Genomic DNA, 16,813 nt, shown 5'->3' with positions numbered 1-16,813 from the left:
TAGAGAGGGAGTGTCGGTGGGAGGTGAGTTTACTTACATATAAGTCTGCAGCGCCGTAAAACCCATCCTGATACACCACACTGAGAGAGGAGGAAGAGCAGGAGAGAGTGGAGGAAGAGGAGGGTGCAAATGGAGTGGTGCACAGTCCCGAAAAACCAGAGTGGAGGAAGGTCACACAGCAACATCATTATAAAGAGAGAGAGGGGGGGAGAGAGAGGGGAGACAGAGAGAGAAACGTTATTTCACACCCATGCAGCATGCAGAGGAAATACAGCTCCCACTTGAGCTCCATTACTGAAATAAAACATGGTGCATAAAGCTGGTTGTGGAGTCGTAAGAGAGACTTAATAAAGACTACATATGTAAGAAACAGTTAAATTAATGTGGAAAAATAAAAAGAATTAAATGGAAATATATATATAAATAAAATAAAATAAATAAAATAACAAAAATTATAATAATACAACAAATAATAATTAAAATAAATAAATATAAGAATAAAACATGTGAAAATATATACATTTTTATACATAAAAAAACATACAAATTAAAAATGTGGAAATATAAACACAACAAAATATGATATACAAATTACAATTTAATTTTAAGCATTTTTCATTTATATTCACATTTATTTCCTTATACTAATATTTATATATTTTTGCAAATAAATGATGATATAAACGTTTTTCTATGTATTTATTTATTTGTAATTCTTTATTATTAAAAGGCAAAAGCAAAAACGTATAAAATAAAGGCTTAAAGAATACATTTTATTATGTAAAAACAAATAATCCCAAAAATCAAACTAAATATTTTAGCTTAGAAATGTAATTTATGAGAATTTAAAAGGGGAACTTCTTTATTTATTTACATATTTATTATTTCCACATGTGTTTTCCTCATCTTCTACAGATGTCTTCTTTGTAAAGGGCACTCCTGTGACTCCATAGGTAACAGATTAATGTCCTTGAGCTGAAGTGCCACCATAAAGGTCCCCTATTGTACTGTTTTTCATCAATATATTATAGGTCTCAGATATATCCAGAGCCTGTCTCTGATTGGCTGAAACACCAAACAGATCATTGCAGCATCCCATAATCCCCTCTGTTTCAGCCCTGTTTCCAAAGTGCTGATTCTCTGTCTGTTACTTTAGATGAAAATAAGGAGCCCCTCCCCACGCCCCTCTGAGAGAGATTTGGTTACAAAGAACTCAATGGTGCTCTAGGAGGAGATTCAGGTGATAAGGGGGGGGGGGGGGTTACCTTGGTTGCTGATTGGCTAATGGTTACACAAGCCAAAACATCGTTATGACATCATAAAGTGGCCAAAATCTGATCAGCTCATTTTCAGACAGGTTTTTATATATATATATTCAGGACAAAAAGAGAGAGAATCTTTGTTCCTGAAACTTTCAGAGTCTCTACACAGAGGGGACACATGTTGATGTAGAAGAGACATGAACAGGTGGATTTTGCACAATAGGTGACCTTTAAAGCTGCTTTGATGCTCTTATGAAATCTCAGAGGTGTGCTTTGGTTTCTAGTGGAGCAGATATGGAGCGGGTATTTCATCTTGTTCAGTTTCATTTGAAACATCATCATCATCATCATCATAGTAAGAAAGGCCATTAACCAATCAATTCTGCTTTGATCTGAGCAGTCACGAGTCGACCCCATTAGCCAATCATCACAGCACGGCAACAACATGCACAGTGCACACACTGATGGACAAAACACACACGTTAACGGGGAACGTGGAATAACTCTGTGACTGCTTCTGCATAATGGCTCGATGTGCTTTGTGTCTGTTTATGCTAATCTGCTGATGGCTTGGTATCTGCGGGTTTTTATTCAAATGAAGCTCGATTGGTGCAATCCCATCAGAGCTGAAGAGCTTATGAACTGAGTGACAGGGGGAAGGGATGTGAAGTGTGAATGATGTGTGAGCACGAGCCGCTGTATTAAACAGAGAGCGGGGGAACGATTCTGTGAAGTGGTATTCATGGGGTGTTCCTCAATAGATTTACAGGCCACTGAACAAAACAATTGACTTCTAGTACTTCTCAAATGTGTTAAAACACTCAGAGCAGATATAGGGCAGCTCCAAATGTGTGCGACGTCAATAACTCTCATAGTTCTGATTTCACCATCGGCGGCTAAAACACACTTTCAATTGTGCATTTCAGAATTATTATCTTTATCAATACTAACACAGATTTGTACATATTTATTGCCGTTATATATTATTATAAATTTGCCCATTTTACTTTAATTTTATTCTATTTTGTTATCTTTTTATTTCACATTTTTACTTAATTTCTTAAGATTTTATCCATTTAAAAAAAATATTGTATAACATTTTTTTCACATTTTTACTTAACTGCCTTGTTTCTAATAATATTTAAATGTTATCTTATTCTTTATCCTTTTATAGCACATTTTATGACATTTTTTATATTTATTTAAAGCACGTCTGTTCTCACCCAGGGTATGTAGGCATGGCGGGTTGAGGCACGGCGGCTCGCACAGCGCTGTAGACAGGTCGGCCGCGGCCTCTCAGGTGAGCCCCGCGAAACGCTGCTGCTGCTGTGGTGGCTGCTGCCGCTGCTGAAGAGTAGGGGAACCCTGGGACTGAAGGGGGAGGGGGAGAGAGAGAGAGAGAGAGAGAGAGAAAAGCAGGTGATTTAGAGAAGAAGGGAGATAGTGTGGATGGAAAAAATAGGGGGAGAAACATGCTAATAAGGCATTGATACCAGAAGCTGCATTGTTGCTTTCTGGGACCTTTATTTTGAAAATTAAGCTTAAGCCTGAGCCTTCTCAAAGTATAAAGTTACTCTAGTCTAGGGGACTTTTATTTTAAAAAATAAGCTTAAACCTGAGCTTCCTCAAAGTATAAAGTTACTCTATGGGACTTTTATTTTGAAAAATAAGCTTAAACCTGAGCTTCCTCAAAATATAAAGTTACTCTATGGGGCTTTTATTTTGAAAAATAAGCTTAAGCCTGAGCCTCCTCAAAGTATAAAGTTACTCTAGTCTAGGGGACTGTTATTTTGAAAAATATGACTTTTCCTGATCTTCCAGCAAGGATACCATACAACCATGGGGCTTTTGTTTTGAAAAGCATTCATTTTTCTGAGCTTCCTGTTAAGACACAGCCATCTATTGGGATTTTTATTTTGAAAACATGCAACTTGCTGAGCTTCCATGAAGGATATAGTAACTTTATGTGAATTTTATTTTGAAAAACACGTCTCTTTCTGAGCTTCGCGAAAGGATAGTAACTCTATGGGGCTTTTACTCTGAAAAACACGTCACTTTCTGGTAAAAAAAATCCCTTTTAAACTTCCTGTAGTAATACAGTAACTTAGTTTTTTGGTTTCCTGAGCTTTCTATAAGGAAACAGGACCTTTATTTTGAAGGTGTGATAGGAAAGGGCACTGCTGACTCTACAGAATAATAGACTGTGTGTCGTTTGGCAGTCACACAGAATTAAGGAGAAAAGGGAGAAGGGGAATAATCCAATTGCTGCCTTGAGGCCTTGATATCAATAAAAGTGTCAGAGAGGAGAAATGTTCGGCAAGCAGAGCATTAATATAAATTAAAGATTGGAATGTGATTAAAATGTAAAGTAGGCAGTGGAGACAGAGAGAGTTAGTAGTTACCTGCGTAGATCTCAGGTGCGTACATGGCTCCCATCATAGGACTCAATTTCCACCCCGCTGACATTCACAAAGAGAGAGCATCGTTAAAATGGGCAGTTTGGAAAGAGCACAGTATTTATCATTTACACACACTTTTCTCTACACCTACAATGCAGTTTTTTTTGGCCCTTTTTCGTTGGTTTTCATAGTTCACCAGCTATTTAAAAAGCCAGTTTAATCACGGCGACAGAAGAGGAGATACGGGATGAGCGCCTCAGAGCAGCGATGCTTTAAAATATGGATTTTGATTGAGGCTGAGCGCTTCCTCTTCTTCATTACACAGATTCCCTCAGCCACACTGACTCTGAAGCTCTTCCCATGTGAAGCAGCACAGATGGTATGAAAAGCAGGGAGGCACGGGTAGTATTGGCAAGATGATATTTGAACCCCTCTTTTTAGCATTTCTAAGCAACATTTCATTAAGATTTTACATTGTATTCGAAGTGAAACTAGCTGAATAAAACTGTATTAATACTAACTATAGCTAAATAGGGGGACTTTAAGACATGATTCTGACCATTTTTAATACAATACATGTCAGTGAAGTCAATATCTATCACTGAATGAAGAAGAACAATGGTCAATTAGTGAATAACACATTGCAATATAATACAGGTTGCCCATATCCAACTTCTTAGCAAGATAATCGACTTCACTTTCAATAAAACTACAATAGTTTGTTAATATTTTCCCAAATAGAACTGCAGTGCTGCACGAAAACTCTTAAGACTAGATCTGACAGTAAATTATCATAGTATCGTATTGGAAATGAACATTTGAAGCAATAGATCTGGATAATCTGAGCTCAATTTGAGAGTAAACTGTCGTCATGGCTGGTAGGTGGTGTTAAAAATAATAAAATCTAAAATAAACTCCTTGATATTGTGTTTGCTGACGGCCTTACATAATGTGGTCTGCAGCTGCGGGAGGAAACACTGATTGTGTGTTTTTCATCCGCCTCTCGCTGTGAACCTGATGCTGTTTGGATTACGTGTGTGTGTGTGTGTGTGTGTGTGTGTGTGTGTGTGTGTGTGTGTCCTAGCATTACTATACTTGTGGGGACCTAAATCTGTTTACACAGTCACGTGTGGGGACTCGCCTCCCTTATGGGGACATAATGGAGGTCCCCATGAGTGGAATTATTCATTTTAGGGTGAAGACTTGGTTAGGGTTAGGGTTAGGCATGTGTTGGTTATGGTTAAGGTTAGGATAAGTCTCCAGGAAATGCATGTAAGTCAATGTAATGTCCCCTGAAGTGATGTATACATAGTATGTGTGTGTGTGTGCGTGTGTGTGTGTGTGCATGCGTGCGTGCGTTACCGTTGCCGTAGGGCAGCGCGCTCAGGGCCGCCTCTCCGTTAGGAAACGGGCTGACCATTTTCTTGTTGGTCATCACCCGGGCTGTGGCATTGTTCACCTGAAGGAGGAACGGACGGTTAAAGACCAGAAAACTCAACAAATAAAAACTAAATAACGCAAAGGGCTAGATCACGAGGCTGATGTGTGTGTGTGTTTTTTAAAAGTCATAATATATTAACCGTGTTTGCTAACATGTGCTCGTAGTGTGATTGTCTTTATTTTGTATATTTCTTGGCACACTCACGTATTTATTGTTGTTATTATTGTACAATACTTTTATAAACATATTTTTATTATATTTTATCTGTTATTCCACATTTTAATTGTTAACTTGTATGTTTATGTTAATATTATTATATTTTATTGCACTTTTCACTTGAATAAATATTATTATTATATTTTTAGTTTATTCCACATTTTACTGAACATTTTTACTTTGCTTCTTATTTTTATAAATATATAGTTAATGTATTTGATTTGATCAGTTATAGTAGAGTTACATTTGAACTTATGTTTTAATTTATATATTATTTTGGTCAATTTTATAATTTTATTCTATATTATTGCACATTTCATTTTTGAGTTTTTTTTCTTTTAAATACATTTTTGTATTTTATTTTGTTCTAAAAAACAGCAACTGTCACAAAACCCTAATTTTCCCCATTTCCCATCAGTTGTATGATAAACCTGTTCCTATATAAACCTATAAAGCAGAATATGTAATTTTTTAAAAAGACACATGTAACATCTAAGATGGCTGCTAGCTCGTTTGTTGTTCTGTGTTTGTGTGTTAAAGTGGGTCGGGCGGTTAGGGGGGATTTTTAGTCCTCATGCAATTAAGAAGCGAGTTGCCCATCAGAGATTTGATGATTCATTGTGGGCAGATATGAATGTGGCCATGGGGGACTTTGGTTATATTGCGGCCGTAAATTGCAGCAAAAGAAACGACGCTGTACTTGTATTATTTTGCATGCTCAGGTGTTTTATTTATATTTGATTTTTTAGGTGCGTGTGCGTCTTCTCCGCCTGACATTTCAGTCTAATGCTCGGGCTTTCAATCCAAGATGGCTGATAATCTCCTCTCTGAGCTTCAAAGGCTCCCTTGATCTTCCTTTGATGGGTTTTAAGAGAAGGAGATTGTAGCTCTGTGTAAAAAGCCATACTGTCGCGGTGTTGAAGCTCCACATCTGAGTGAGGCGAGAGATTAATGACCTTTTTGGCTCGATGAGGGGAGAGTGTGTGAGAGAAGGACTGAGGAATGAGAACACACACACACACACACACACACACACACACACACACACACACACACACACACACACACACACACACACACACACACACACACACACACACACACACACACACACACTACTACTAAAGAGGACTCTTTAAAGTAGAGACACTACATACTGATATACACCTGAACATCAGCAGGAGAGGACTCTTTAAAGTAGAGACACTACATACTGATATGAACCTGAACATCAGCAGGAGAGGACTCTTTAAAGTAGAGACACTACATACTGATATACACCTGAACATCAGCAGGAGAGGACTCTTTAAAGTAGAGACACTACATACTGATATACACCTGAAAATGAGCATTATATGACCCCTTTAATAACAAAAAATAAGCACACACACACACACACACACACACACACACACACACACACACACACACACACACACACACACACACACACACACACACACACACACACACACACACACACACACACACACACACACACACACACACACACACACACACACACACACACACACACACACACACACACACACACACACACACACACACACACACACACCACACACACCCACACACACACACACACACACACACACACACACACACACACACACACACACACACACACACACACACACACACACACACACACACACACCATTAAGGAGACCATTAAGGCATCGACTGCAATTCGCACCGGCTCCCTCGGTGAGTCATGTTCTTTATCTGCAGAGCTCCATTCACATGGAAATGAGGTTTACCTCATTTTTCCCTCATTGCAAATGACAAGGTCAGTGGCAAATGATTCAATTAGCTTAGCATGGTTAGCTATCTGACACGACTGTCCGCGGGTGTCTGAGTGGAGACATTTGGAAATGGAAATGTGTGTAATTAATCAAATTAATGATTATTTGTGTCAATGGGAAATGATGTCAAGGCTCATTAAAAGTTTTCGATTGACTGGTAACTTTTAGGAGTTTAGCCAGAGATGATTTACAACAGAATATGCACATTAGTAGCAGCACCATTGGTACAACAATGGTAAACACTTCCTGTGTACTAATGAATGTATGTTTTATTTTGCTAGCTTAGCATATTAACACAGCTAACAAACATGTTTAGCAATAGGAAAATGAGTTACCTAGGGTTTTTCGCTAACATTAGCTTGAAATTATGACAGTTTTATGTTAACATATATTATTTAGCTAGCATTAGATATGTAAACAGCTAACAAACCTATTTTAGCATTGGGAAAATTAGTTAGCTTGAGTGTTTTCGGAGGTTAGCTGACGTTAGCTTAAATAGTTTCCAGTTTTAAGTGAATGTCATATTTTATTTGAGCTAGCATTAAATATTTACACAGCTATTTGGTCAGCTAGGATGTTGGAGGTTTGATTTGTGTTGCCAGATCTTGTAAGAGTTGTTTGTAAAAGAATAAATAAGACAAATTGATCAATAATAAAGTATGTTTTCTTCTGATTTGACGGTCTGAGAAAAGGCCATTTTAGTGTCAGTATTTTCGGAGGATTTATGGCTTTTCATAAATGTGTGTACCTCTGTTTGTGTTATTTTGCAATCAATGAAATACGGTCGACAGGATCACATGCAAATCAACAGAATATGGAAGGCAGATCTCAAAGTGTTAATAATTAATAAAACATTCAGCCCCTCTCATCCCAATTTAACCCTCCCAAATCCAGCCTGAATCATAAACCGGGACAAAATGAAGTCACATTTCCATATGAAACCAAACTTGTGGGGTTTACATACCTAAAAAGAAATATTCCAAAAATAAAAAAATACAAAGGGAGAGAAAGAGGGGGTGCAAAAACATTTTTTTGGACAAAATTAATAATCGTATAACACAGAAATTACACGCAGCCAAATATGGGCGCAACACATGACCAAGAGTGAGTAACAAACCAAAAAAAGTAAAAAATTCAGCCAATCAGCAAGCGTCGGATGCAGCATAGAGACCAATCAAAACGATCGCAGCACTCCCACATCGAACACATACGAGACAAAGATGGGACAGGTAAGTTAAGAGGAAGGGATGCAGGTGAGAAGTAAAGAGACAGAGCCAGTCCATATACAAAAAAAAAACAGGAGAACATAAAGATGGAGTGAAGAGAAAAAAGGTACATGAGCAACACAAAAAAATAACAATTACTGTTTAAAAAAAATAACATATATCCCAAGGTGCATCATTCAAATAAAGCAATTAGATTTGGTGACCATTCTCCTGAAATCTCATTGTATGTGGTGGGTTGAGAAACAGAGCACCAAAGGATGGAGGGAACAGAGAAGAGTGAGAGATAAGAGAGAGAGAGAGAAAGAGTGAGAGAGCAATCCTCATTCCCAAAAAAGGAGAGAAATCAAATAAACATGAGACACTTTGCCAGGCATTATAACTGTGTGTCACAAACTAAGGACCAGAACACTACGACTACCACTACGACTACTAGTACACAGACAATCCACTACAAGAAAAACCAAACCAAAAAGAGAAAAAACAAACAAAATGGCAGCATAATAAGAGACCCAAACACAGTACGGTAAACCCCATATCGGTTTAGAAATGCATATGGTTACACAACACTGGCAACACTGATTTGACCACATTTGGAGCAGCGTAGTTTATTTTTTAAAGCTGTAAATGAACTCAAAAATTCAAATTTACGAGATAAATTTAGGTGTTTTTATCCTACTAAACGTACCCCTTTAATCTCAGAGAATATCCACATTTCTTTCTTGTCAATGTATGATATCTACTTGGAGCAGAATGTACAATTAATTTGCAAAGATACTGCTAAATAAGAATAGGACTGATATTTAAAAAGTCTTTGTCTAATGGTGTATTAAAGCCAATATTTTTAAGACCCTGGGAGGAAGAGAGTTTAGTGAAAAACATCTGAAATTTACAAGACAAAAAGGGATATTCTCATAATTTTTTCTTGTACATTTACCACTTCAAGTGTATCCATGATTTTTCTCACTTAAATGTCCAATATTTATCTGAAGGATTCTTAAATTAGGCTACCTAAAATTGCCTTAATCAACTGCCTCCAAGTCAAAACGGGATATTCTGTATCTGCAATACGGTTAGCCCGGATGCTAGCTAGCTACATGTCGTACATTAGCAACATTAGCTCAAAGCTTCATACTTAAACCTTTGATATCTTTTCTTTTTGCCCATTGGCTATTATTGGCCAACATATACACTAAGCTTAAAGCAGGCAGGTCAATAAAATAATACAAATTCAAAACCAGAGCAGCGTTATTTGCCCTGAAGCTCAGGCGCCTGCATTCACTCAAAGCAAATCGTAGGAAGCAACAAGGAGCAAAAGCTTCATTTCAATTTCTGTTGATTGTTTTTTTGTTTGTTTTGGTTATTGTTATTAATCAAGAAAATGAAGACTAGATATACACATTGGAGTCCAAATGGAGAATTAATCAGATGGATTGTGGATAGCCGTGTCATTGCATAGAGGAGGGTGATTACATTCGGTCATTCCCAGTGAGGTGTTAATGACATGGTGTGAGGGAGGGAGGGAGGGAGGGAGGGAGGGCATGTGGAGATAATATTACCGCTAAAATAATCGTTGAAAGACGCTGTGTCTGTTTGTGGTGCTGTGTGTACTCGTAAAATAACCTAAACAATAATATCTATCTGTCAACAGGTCACTATACTGACTAATATTGCAAATACTGTACAAACTACTTTATTAAATGCCCATTTTTTTTAGGGGTAGGGTGGGAAAAGGGAGGGGAGGGGTCAGTTCAGTGATAGATGTTTGTACACAACTTACCGTTGCCGTAGAAACAGCGAGTGGTTACCGTGGAGACTGACAACAACACACAGAAGTCGTCAGGGAAACAGAAAAAATATAATAAATAAAGGAACAAATAATCCTATAGGAACAAAAGAAACCTAAACGATATCTCCCCCCCCTTTCCCAACTGCTTTTTCTCATCGTGAAATAAAAACCCTGGTAGCAGCAGTGTTACAGCTCAGAATGGAGTATAAGAGGAAGAAGAGGAAGAGGAGGAAGAAAGAGGAAGGAAAAGGAGAGAGAGGATGCTAGCTCCCGATGACTAACCGAGCTCAGAGCATCATTAAAAACGATCAGAGCAGCGACAGGAAGTTATTCGGTGCTCAAGAGACGGAAAAGGAGAATGGAAATGTGGGGCAACCTCATCTTTAAATCAAATCTAGCCTAGTGAATGCACTGAGAAGCAGCGAATTGGAACACTTCCAAGAGAAGTGAGAAGAAACAAATTCACAACCCAACACCCTTCTTATTAACAGCAGTATTTAGCTAAAAGGGCCCTGTTATGCTAATTTCCAGGTTCATATATATAGCCGCTTTCACAACAAGTACTTTGCCGCACTTAGTACCCAGCACTTAGTGCCCCCATGGAACTAAAGAGCCGATCGCGTTCAGAACGGAATAAGTTCCCTGAGGGAGGATTAGTCAAATGAAGCCGCTGACGTCACTTCTTCTTCTGCTGCTTTGGGTTTACTGGCAGGCCGCAAACAACTTCACGCGTATACTGCCACCAGAAGTCCCCGGCCGGAAGTCCCCGGAGTTGGGGACTGGCTTCAGTAGAAGCTGCTGGGACTCCCAGCAGCTTCTACTGAAGCCTTCAGAGTAAATCGCCAGAACGCCGACACCTCCTGATCTCCACCGCTCCCATGTTTTCTTTTGTGTTGCCATAAGTTATTCTCTCTCCGTTGGTGCGCGGGGCTAATGCTAATGCTAATAATGCTAAAGCCAGCAAATACAATGGCGGCTTCAAAAAACTTTTCAGTTTTACGGGGCGTGGTTTGCAATTCGCCCAGCCAATCAGAAATTTGTACTTTTTTCTCCCCAGGAAAGTACCACCTCTCTAGCAGGCACTGAAAATGGGGGTAAAAGTTTTCATGAACCAAGTTCTCTTTTTGGTGTGAACGCAAAATTCCAGGAACTATCGGAACTAAACGGGAAAAGTACGGGTAAAAGTACTCCGGTGTGAAAGCGCCTTATATGTAGTGCCTCTCCTGTACTGTGACATGTCTCCATGCTTTAATGTTCAAAAAGCTCTTTATTTTTCTCATACTGTCTGTGCTGCAGCACCTCTTTTCACCCTCTGTCTGAAACCAGAGCCCAGTCTGCTCTGATTGGTTAGCTGGCCGGCTCTGTTGTGATTGGTCAACCGCTTAGAGAGGTCCCGACCCGTAGCCAATCACGTACAATGTGTTGGAGCGCTAGCCAATAGGAGCGTGGCGTGTGTGGGAGAGAAACTTCCTCTGGAGGGAATTTAGAGATTATAGCCTTTGCAGACCATTTACATGCACACAAACCTACATAACTACAGGAAAGGAAAACCCCCCAAAAAGCATAAAAGGGCCTCTTTAAACTTGGGCAATAAATGACTCATTCTTGTGTGGCTAGGTTAGGCCAGAAGAGAAGAGCCCATGTTCAAAAAAGTACATTTAATTATCTGTTGTGAACCGAGTGGCAGATCTTTCCTTAAAGTGTTTAGCAGTCAGTCACCACAAAATAACATACTGAAAGTTGTTTGATAGTCAAACAATAAATTAAGATGTAAAATAAACACATGACGATAAATGGAAACAGAATAAGGCAGGTAGAGATGATGGCAAAAAAGAAGTACTTTCAAATAAAACACGAAAGGACAGAAAGACAAACTTGACTGGCAACAAGAGATGAAGAGAAAGAGAAGACGACACACAGAGAGGGTTGGAAAGGGCAAAGTGCAAACTCTCTTTCCCCTTTTCGTTCAAACCGTTTCTACATTTCCACTCGAAGCAAACACACATGGATACGCGCACATTTCATTCATGAATCGATCCAAATCATGCAGTAAAAAAGAAAGTTTCGATAACAAAAACAGAACCAGTCCAATCCAAAGCCAAGGGAAGAAGAAGAATAGGAGGGGGGGGGGGGGGGGGGGTTTATGACATCGGGACACACGGAAGCTGGTAAGCCTTCAATTTAGGCTATCACCCATCCAACAACTCACAAACAGCTGAACAAAATCGCCCAAAGAGTGTATGGAAATGGTTGATTTAGGACCCAAAGTGAGCTGAGGCCAACAGTGTACCATTCAGGAGTGTGAGATGGTTGGTAAAACATGCAGAAACCCAGGCAAAAACATCTTCGTATCCTCTTCATCGCACAAATCCATGCACTGGTGACGCTCTTTATTCCCCCCTTTGCATGCAGAGCACTTATATTCTGCTTTTAAATAAGTCTGACTAAAACTCTGCGCTCGGAGGAACAGTCACTTCCTGTCACACTCGAGCCACACAACCTTAAGAGTTTGTGAACAGGAGTCTTTAAGGGTTCAGCATGGTCTCTTTGCCCGACAAAGCTCCTTATCCTTTGAGGACGTATTGGAGGTCTTTGACGTTGAGTAATTGCTTGGCTTTTGTCCATGCCGTGGCAATACTACACAGAATTTTGCAATAATCTACAGCAAGCAGAGCAGAAAGCTCTCCGGAAGGTCGATGCAAAACGAGGTAGACCTTTTGTGCAGCGCTGGTTGTTTGGTGCCGATTAATAATAAAAAAGACCAGGGTTTACGGCTTTATTTATTATGTCTTGCATCCCCAGAGACAATGGAACTATTATTGCGGTAGGTAATTACTTCTGCCAAGGAAGTTATATTTTCGGCACGGTTTGTTTTTCTGCTTGTCTGTCAGGAGGATTACTAGGAAAACAGTGGGTTCGATTTTGATGAAACTTGGTGGAAGGGTGAAGCATGGGCCGAGGAAGAACCCATTACAATTTGGAGCTGATCCCAATAAGAACAAATGATGTTTCACTTTCATTAACATTGGGAGGAAGCAGCATTAATAAGGTGTCCGAATAATCGTAAAAATGTGTTCTAGACTTGGACAAGCGAACGTCCACTAACGTTGGAAAAACATATTAAAACCTATCAGCGCATTGTTCAAACACACCTTCTTTGTAGTGTCCATTTTGTTTGCACATTATGATTTAAAGCCCTTGAACAAACCAAAGTCGTGAGAACAGCTTCCAAACTCGGGGACATTTGACCATCTGGGGAGCATCATTCGCCCTGGTGGAAGTTCGCAATATCCAAATACCATTCTAGTTGCATTTATTACAGTAAATCGAGAACATCTAGACCTTTCCAGTCATTTATGGAGAAACGACAAAACAATGTTAGTTAATTAGACCACCAGCTGATAAGAGCTGTGGGGAATTTTCAATGGGATGCAATTGTCAGCAAAAAGTCCAATTGGCGCAACCATTGACTGCTTTGTTTTTTTACTAATTGAGGTCTGTGGTTGCACAAATGAGACCATGCAAGAACCCGTAATGCACTTCCTCTACAGCCAGTATCTGTAGCATAGGAATGAAGCTATGTATCATTAGCTGGGATGTCCTAACAGTCAAAGTAACACAAGTCAATGACAGCCAAAATGTGAGGAGATGTAATGAGTGAGAGCAGCTTCACCATTTGAATGTTAGAGCATACGCACAATCATATGAGTGGGTGGAGATGCCTTTATATATAGACCTGCAGGGGTCTATATATAGAATGAATGGTGATGAGATGGGGTAGAGAAGCAGGTAGAGACAAAGTGTAGTTGAGCCACTTACATGGATACATTGGAAGCACACAGGAAACCTGACTTCTTCAAAGCGCAGAGTTTTAATCCAGACAAAGAGAAGGACATTATGCACAAAAAGTCCCTTTCTATTTCATGACATGCAGGCTGCTGAGCTGTGAGAATAAGTACCAACCGACTCCCATTGGCATGCACAGAGAATGAGAAGTGTCAGCACTCAAGTTGAGTTTTCTTTTTATAAATCATTCCCCATACAACTCTCTCTAAAAGCGAGGTCTCAGCCTTTTTCCAGTGAAGAGTGAAGACTAGAAGGCACCCAGGTGCAACTGAATTCATGCCAACTGAACAAATCCCATCACCAATTTAACAAATGGACACACGGATAAACATGCAAGAAAATACATCCAGCTGTGTCACATATTTCCATGATAAAATACCGACCATGCAGCCTACGTCGACTAATCTCATGCCAGTGAACTTCACAGTCACACACAATAACCATTATATACAGTACGCTTTAATTTCAGAGTTTTCTGAATTATTATAGCTCTCATAATTCAACATAACTCTGAAATGAAACGAGCAATTCAAGCGAGAGTTACAACATCTGCCAGAAAGCAGAACCGCCACATGGCCTTGCCTCAAATAGAAATGTTTTTTCTCCTCTGTTGAAAGAATGTATAAACACTGATCCAGTGCCAGCCTTTTGTCTCCTCAAGCCCATGCACCATAAACAGACAGAAAGAGACTCTGCCTCCATGCTACACCGCTAGTGGAGGTACAACATGCAACGTGACGCCTGAAAACAAAGACAAACTGCTTCATGATTAATCCCAGTGACTGATATATCATGCAAAACGTGTGGAGGGAAACAGAGAGTAATGCCAGGGAGGATATATGTTGTGTGTGAGACTGATGCAGTGTGAATCAACTCCATCAGTATCCATCAAGCTTGCTGATTGGCTGAGGGCGGAGGGAGATGTTGAACCAGAGGATGCAGGTGGCTGTATTTCATTCACGACCACAGTAAAAAAAAAGAAGCTTCATCCGTCATGCAGGAACTGACTCATACACACACTGACACACACACACACACACACACCACGTTGAAATCACCACAGTAAGCCCATGCAAAAATCCTGGCTTACAGCGACGTTGGTCACAGACCCAAAACTGGCTGATTGACACTCCCAAAAAACTCACATGCTTCAGTAAAAAATCAATGTTTAGGAAACCTTAACATACATGGATTCTACATACGAAAAAAAATCAGCTTGGTGCGTTCACACCGGACGCAAAGCGGAGATTCGCGGCTTTCAGTTGTGTTTACTCGTGTCACTCAAACAAAATGCGCTGGCGTGGAGGCGGGGCTTATCTACATGTAGATCCCATCAACACTACCTACCTAAGGACTGCAGATGGAAATGAGCCATTAGCTATAATCTGGCATAATTCATCTCTTCTGTTTTTTGAGATTAATGTATTTGTATGCATGGTCCTTGTTGAAATAAATACATAATATTACAACAAAATGAACATAATTTGCCTCGATTTTATTGTAATAATAGTATCAAAAAGATAGGCGAAAAACTCGGATTGGTTCGATCAGGCTAGGCTAAGCTAACATGTGGCTACTCCGTACAGACTCAAAATAGAAGCGACTGTATTCGACCATAGCCAGTCTGTGGTTTGTAGATTTATAAACACAGATACACGACTGCTGCTTTATCTTTCTGATTCAACAACGTCAGCGACAGCAGGGAGAGATTCTCTCCGCTAATTGGCTTTATTTAATTTGAATGAAGCTGAATGATGAACAAATGATTGCTTCGTTAGCGCTGCCCGGAACGAATGTGCGTCTATCCGCGTCCCTGCATTGACTTGACATGTAATCGCGACGCTCAAAAACATTCGCTTCGTGTCCGATGTGAACGCACCTAAAGAATCCAGACTTGTGAACATGCGCCGTGATTCCCAGCATGCGGCTGTTGCAGAGCCAGAAGCTTGTCACAACCACTTAGCACCGGGAGAGAGAGGGGAACACAGAAGGATTTCTACTCTAAGGAAAAGGGGTGAAATAAAGACGGCAATCTGCCATGCATCATCCTTCCACTGCGTTCCTCTCCGAGCCCTCCGGTGCCCACACATCATTCACATGTTGCGATAAAAAAACATCAGTGTGGCTACGAGTCGAGTGAGAGGGGAAGAAAAGCTTAATGTGAAAAATAAAATCTGCAGAGGAAAAGTACCCAGCATGCCTTATGTAGTGTTCTTGCACCCCCACCACAAAAACAAAAAGGAAACAAAGTCTTTTAATAAAAAAAAAAAAATGGGTCCAGGGAGTGGGAAACCAGTGGGCCGCATCAGAGCATATCACTACAGGGAGGATGGGAGCTAGCTAGCAGTCAGTGATCAAGCAGAATTACGAGAAGATAGAAGAGAGGAAGAAGGAGGAGGGAGAGAGGGAGGAAAATTACCTCAATCTTACGACCTTCCACCAACGTGCCGTGGAGCTTTTCCCGGGCTCTCTCTGCGTCCACGCCGGTCTCAAACGTCACGAAGCCGAAACCCTGCGGAACATAAACGATCGTGTTGGTGGTGAGGAAGTCAATCTAGTCACGTAAGATCAATTGTTTTGGCACGTAGGTTCAAAACCGGCCTCAAACGCGTCGTATCTTTTAAGATTCTGAATAGTCATCAAAAAACTATATTAAAGAACGTTTTGATTTATACAAAAGAAGATTTGATGGACAATTATCCCACACCCCAAGTGGAAGTTGTGTTAAACATGAAGTGGTTTTGTTGCAGAAAATCACAATAAACACCAGTTATACTGTGATTTTGTTAATTAACACAACAATATTCCTAT

General features: G+C 39.9%; 1 protein-coding gene across 4 annotated transcripts in view; it reads right to left on the bottom strand.

Moving 5' to 3' along the window:
- LOC117479975 (RNA binding protein fox-1 homolog 2-like) overlaps positions 1 to 16,813 on the bottom strand; it is a 67,734-nt gene that overhangs the window by 6,779 nt on the left and 44,142 nt on the right. For all 4 annotated transcript variants that reach the window (XM_034127083.1, XM_034127084.1, XM_034127085.1 and 1 more), the window contains 5 exons: positions 16,422 to 16,514; positions 5,024 to 5,120; positions 3,665 to 3,721; positions 2,486 to 2,633; positions 38 to 80 (listed from right to left, as the gene is read on the bottom strand). In XM_034127083.1, coding sequence (XP_033982974.1) covers positions 38 to 80; positions 2,486 to 2,633; positions 3,665 to 3,721; positions 5,024 to 5,120; positions 16,422 to 16,514 — 438 coding nt within the window. The remainder of the gene's footprint in view (positions 1 to 37; positions 81 to 2,485; positions 2,634 to 3,664; positions 3,722 to 5,023; positions 5,121 to 16,421; positions 16,515 to 16,813) is intronic.

Source organism: Trematomus bernacchii, unplaced genomic scaffold (assembly GCF_902827165.1).
Source record: "Trematomus bernacchii unplaced genomic scaffold, fTreBer1.1, whole genome shotgun sequence".
Taxonomy (NCBI): domain Eukaryota; kingdom Metazoa; phylum Chordata; class Actinopteri; order Perciformes; family Nototheniidae; genus Trematomus; species Trematomus bernacchii.
This window is presented reverse-complemented; position numbering and strand designations above follow the sequence as displayed.